Source organism: Nematolebias whitei, chromosome 22 (assembly GCF_014905685.2).
Source record: "Nematolebias whitei isolate Nwh7 chromosome 22, NemWhi1, whole genome shotgun sequence".
Taxonomy (NCBI): Eukaryota; Metazoa; Chordata; class Actinopteri; order Cyprinodontiformes; family Rivulidae; genus Nematolebias; species Nematolebias whitei.
The window spans coordinates 1090255-1095442 of record NC_056519.1 but is presented as its reverse complement, the minus strand read 5'-3'; the positions used below and the strand labels follow the sequence as shown (position 1 = coordinate 1095442).

At 42.8% G+C, this 5188-nt stretch overlaps 1 protein-coding gene across 1 annotated transcript in view; it reads left to right on the top strand.

The window, feature by feature from the left end:
* Positions 1-5188, top strand: part of stab2 (stabilin 2) — a 57976-nt gene that overhangs the window by 46834 nt on the left and 5954 nt on the right. The window contains exons 57-60 of the mRNA XM_037696106.1: positions 1161-1268; positions 1363-1556; positions 1632-1773; positions 4727-4860. Coding sequence (XP_037552034.1) covers positions 1161-1268; positions 1363-1556; positions 1632-1773; positions 4727-4860 — 578 coding nt within the window. The remainder of the gene's footprint in view (positions 1-1160; positions 1269-1362; positions 1557-1631; positions 1774-4726; positions 4861-5188) is intronic.

Here is a 5188-nt window from a genome sequence, read left to right as displayed (position 1 = left end):
GGGTTCACCATTAAACAAGGTTTTTCAAAATAAGAAACTCGTCTGGGTTCACCTTTAACAAAGTTTTTCAAAATAAGGAACATCAGTATTCCTCGTTAAACAAGGTTTTTCAAAATAAGAAAGTCATCTGGGTCACCTTTAAACGTGGTCTCTGTGGTGGTTGTGGGCTTGGCTCAGGGTTAACATGTAACTAAGAAATCCTTCCAACCGGAAACAGAACCCTTCCGGAACAAAAGATCCGCCTCGTCTCCTTTAACACATAGAGTGATGATGTGCGATGCTGTATACAAAATGTAAGGGATACAAATAATCACACATTAAAGTAAGATATAATAGAAATAGATTTCAAGAAAGAAAGGTGGAACATCAACCAGTAACTCTACGAATAGTGTACTCACTGTTGAGCACGGTGGTGGAGGCATCATGCTCTGGGGCTGCCTGGCTGCACAAAGAAGTAAAACAAGGTGCTATGTGTTGTCATCGCTGTATGTTCCCAGACAACGACTAAATTAGTTCTCTGCTTTTAACCCGTCGCACCTGGGATACACCCTGGTGGAGCAGTGGAGCAGCTATGCAACCACCTGGCAAGCAATCTGGGATTAGGTGTCTTGCTCAGAGACGCCACGACATGTGGGAATGGCTGGGGATCAAACCTGGGACTTTCGGTTCCCGAGTTGGCTGCCCGACCTTAAAGAAGACAAAGTACACAAGGTGACAGATCCAAAACCTGCTTCTGTGATGTTCTGGGTTTGAGTCAGGGTTCTGATCGAGTGCTGGAAGTCTTTGGCTCTTGGCCCTCTCGTTCATTCAACCTGTATTTCTACAGGTTAGTCCCATTGAGCCTCGTTTACAAGAGAGACCTGGTTTTAACAGAGTGATGACAACAGTGGACAACAAAGACAACAATAGACAGTCATAAAGGATGCGTACAAGTTGAGCTCTTTTTATTTTAACAAATGAAAATAAAATGGTGTTTGAAATTAAATGTAACAAAAAACAGCTAGGTTGTAGGGCGGTGTCAGAATAAACATGAGAACAACAGGAAATAACTGCTGCTCGTTTGAACTCTGGAATCGTCCGTGCTTTGGACTTTCAGATACTTGTTTGGGTTTTGGGGAACTAAAATGTAAAGACTAACAGCGTCTGTTTGTCCCGCCCAGCTGAGGTGTTTCAGTGTTCCCCTCCCTGCTCTCCGAAAGCTGTCTGCAATGAAAATCAAACCTGTGTCTGTAGGCCTTTTCATGTGGGAGACGGGCTCACCTGTACAGGTAAATACACTCTCCTGGACTGTTTGTGTTGTCCTGCAGGACTTTCTAAGACCTGCAGGTTTCTGGACGTTCACGGTGCCCTCTGTCTCCACAGTGGTGGACATGTGTAAGATCAGGAATGGTGGTTGTGCTAAAGAGGCCAGGTGTTCTCAGGAAGGAGAGAAGGTGAGCTGCACCTGTTCTACAGGTCACTCTGGAGACGGTATCACCTGTCTGCCCATCGACCCCTGCGCCTCAGAGGAAAATGGCGGCTGCCACAAACACGCCACCTGCACCATGACGGCTCCGGTTAGAACGAGTTGTCGCTTTGTTTAACAGTTTACGATAACGTGTGCTTGACAGGTGAAATGTGTTTGTGGGCAGGGGAAGAAGAAATGTACCTGCAAGGACAATTACATTGGAGACGGGGTCACCTGTGAGGTGAAAGAGCTGCCAATCAGCCGCTGTCTCCTGGACAACGGACAGTGCCACCCAGATGCCAAATGTACTGATCTGCACTTTGAAGGTAGGGCTTGGTCTGAAGGCCCGAGAGCCCATGATCCAAAATGATGTTTGCAGTTTTTACCTTTTCTAGGTAACTCCAGACTTATCAAGTCAAGTCGAATTTATTTACAGAGAACATTTGAAACAGAAACTGTTACCAAAGTGCTCCCTTATCAATATGAAGGGAAATAGGTGTCCCGATTTTAAACCTGACCAGGTTTTAACTTTGTAGAATTTTGTGAGCTCCTACACAGTCTGGTCCAAGACTCTGACGGTTTGCCTTAAAGCACGCAGAGATCCTGGACAAAGACCAAAGGGCATGAAGGAAACGTAGGTATTCTGGCTGATTGTTGCTCTGATCCATGTTGTGTTTATGTTCTGTTCAGTTTACTCCTTTTCATTTATATAGCTCTAATTTACAACAAAAGTTGTCTCAGGGCGCTAAACACCAAAAATAACAAGTTAATTCAAGTCAGATTTAAATCTGGTTACAACACAGTTGCAGTCAGTTCATGAGAAGACACCAATTAGAAAATGTTATCTTGTCAATGTTGTCTTAAGCTTAATGGGGTCCTGGTCATGGGGTAGCAGCCAAAGCTCTTTTCAGTTTCTCCAGGTAGACCCTAAAGTGCTTTCAGACCTGGGGATAGATATAATTGATCCAAAGTGTCCTGGGTCGGCTCCTGAGTTTGCTCCCAGAAGGGCATGCCTGAAGTACCTCCACAGAGAGGCATCCTAACCAGACTTAGGATGGGCACGTATCTCAACTGGCTGAGGTTAGGGAGATCAGGAATCAGAATCAGAATAAACTTTATTATCAATGCACAGAGACAACGAGAACATAGAACATACAACGAGAACATGTACATGCAGTTGTCCAAAAGATGGGCGGAGAGCACAAAGCTGCAACTATAAAAAGTGTGACCCTCTTATTCTTATTCAGAATAATATTTTGCTTAGATGAGAAAAGGAAAGAAACATGAGGAGAGACGGTATAAAAAAAAGATCTCTCACTCCGTGTCCTAGACAGGGCACGATTTGAAGCATAAAACAAACCTCCCACAGAAAAGCAACATAAACAGATGTTATACATGAACATATAGGCGGTGAAAACATTGAATTTTTAAGGGAAAGTCGTAGCATAGTCCAGAGCCCCCCCTCAGCCATTGTCCAGATAAGAGGTGACGTTCATCTTCAGCTCAGTTGAGGTTCTGTCACATGTCCACGGCCTTGGGGGAGGGAGGGGTGAGGAAACAGACAAAGTATTTTTGTTTTCCTTAAACATGCCAGGAGGAGTTGAGATAAGTCCGGCATCAAGGCCACAGTTTGGGTCAGTCAGAACTTGTAAACTGTTGTTTCTGCCTTTTAAAGTCTCGCTGGTACATTCCTCTGATGGAAACTCCAAACAGCCAAATTGATTCTTTACGCCAAAAGTCGAGCTCACAGCTTCTCCAAGATTATTTCCACCTTAATGTGTGCTGCTAGAGAGTTCACAGTCCTGATAACAGCTGCTCCATCTCTGACGCAGCTCCCCATAATTTAGTCTGAGTGCTGCCGAGCTTTGACACATCCACACAAATTTGTAGACAATCCAGTTTGTGTGAAATTTGTGTGGATGTATCGAAACTCGGCAGCACTCAGACTGAATTTTGTGGAGCTGCATCATAGTTGGAACAGGCTGTTATCAGGACTGTGAACTTTCTGGCAGCATCCATGAACGGTGGGAATAAACTTGGAGAAGCTGTGAGCTCGACTTTTCACGTAAGGAATCAGTTTAACTGTTTGGAGTTTCCATCAGAGGAATGTACCAGCGAGACTTTAAAAGCAGAAACAGAAATTTACAAGTTCTGCCTGACCCAAACTGTGGCCTTGACACCGGACTTATATCAACTCCTCATGGAATGTTTAGGAAAAACAAAGATGCTTTGACTGTTTCCTCACCCCTCCCTTCCCCAAGGCCGTGGACATGTGACAGAACCTCAACCGAACTGATGATGAGTAACACCTCTTATCTGGACAATGGCTGAGAGGGGAGTGAGGAGGTGGGGGGTTATTGGACTATATGCTACAACCTTCCCTTAAAATTCAATGTCTTCACCGGCCTATATGTACATGTATCATGTCTATTTATGTGCTATGGTCTGGTAGTTTGTTTGATGCCTCAAATCGTGCCCTGTCTAGGACACGGTGTGAGAGATCTTTTTTTTATACCATCTCTCCTCATGTTTTCTTCCCTTTTCTCATCTAAGCAAAAATATTATTCTGGATAAGAATAAGAAGGCCGCGCTAATTAGCAGCAGCTTCGTGCACTACGTCCATCTTTCAGACGACTCTAGGAACATGTTCTCGTTGTATCTCAGTGCAATGATAATAAAGTTTATTCTGATTCTGGTAGAAATAAATACAAACAGGTAGAGTAAAGCAAGTAAAGAGTAGCAGAGAGAGGAAATGTGGTCAGTTTGTCCTCCAGCAGTCTAAGCTTATAGCAGCAGAACTAAGGGGCAGCTCAGGAAACCCAAGACGACCCTAACTATAGGATTTATCAAAAAGGAAAGTCTTAATCCCAGTCTTCAAACTGGACAATGTGTCAGCCTCATGGACAGAAACTGGAAGTTGGTTCCACAAGAGAGGAGCCTGAGAACTGAAAGAACTTCCTCCATTCTGCTGCTGGAAACTATAGGAACCACAAGTAAACCTGCAGTCTGAGAGCGAGGTGCTCTGTTAGGAAAATATGGAACAATAAGATCTGTAATATAAGATGGAGCTAGGTTGTTGAGGGCTTTGTAGGTTAGAAGTAAGATTTAGAATTCTATTCTGGATTTGACAGGGAGCCAATGGAGAGAAGCTAAAACTGGAGAGACATGAAATCAAATGTTTCAGCTGATGTTCTGATCAGTGTTGTTCTTGATGTCCTATTCTGACTTGTACTGTTGATTTCAGCTGATCTGACCTGTTTGATGATTTTCCTTGTGCAGATGTGACTCTAGGCGTGTTCCACTACCGTACGGTAAAAGGTCAGTACCAGCTGAACTACACTGCAGCTCAGCAAGCCTGCACCACAGAGGGAGGCAGCCTGGCTACGTACGCTCAGCTATCCTACGCTCAGCAGGTCTGTGAACAATTCAGTTCAATTCAGTTTATTTCTAAAGCTCCAAGTCACAACAGAAGTCGTCTCAGGCATTGAACAGAAACATTCATGTATAAAATAATAATTGAACAGAAACATTCATCTATAAAATAATAATTGAACAGAAACATTCATCTATAAAATAATAATTGAACAGAAACATTAATCTATAAAATAATAATTAACAGAAACATTCATCTATAAAATAATAATTGAACAGAAACATTCATGTATAAAATAATAATTGAACAGAAACATTCATGTATAAAATAATAATTGAACAGAAACATTCATGTATAAAATAATAATT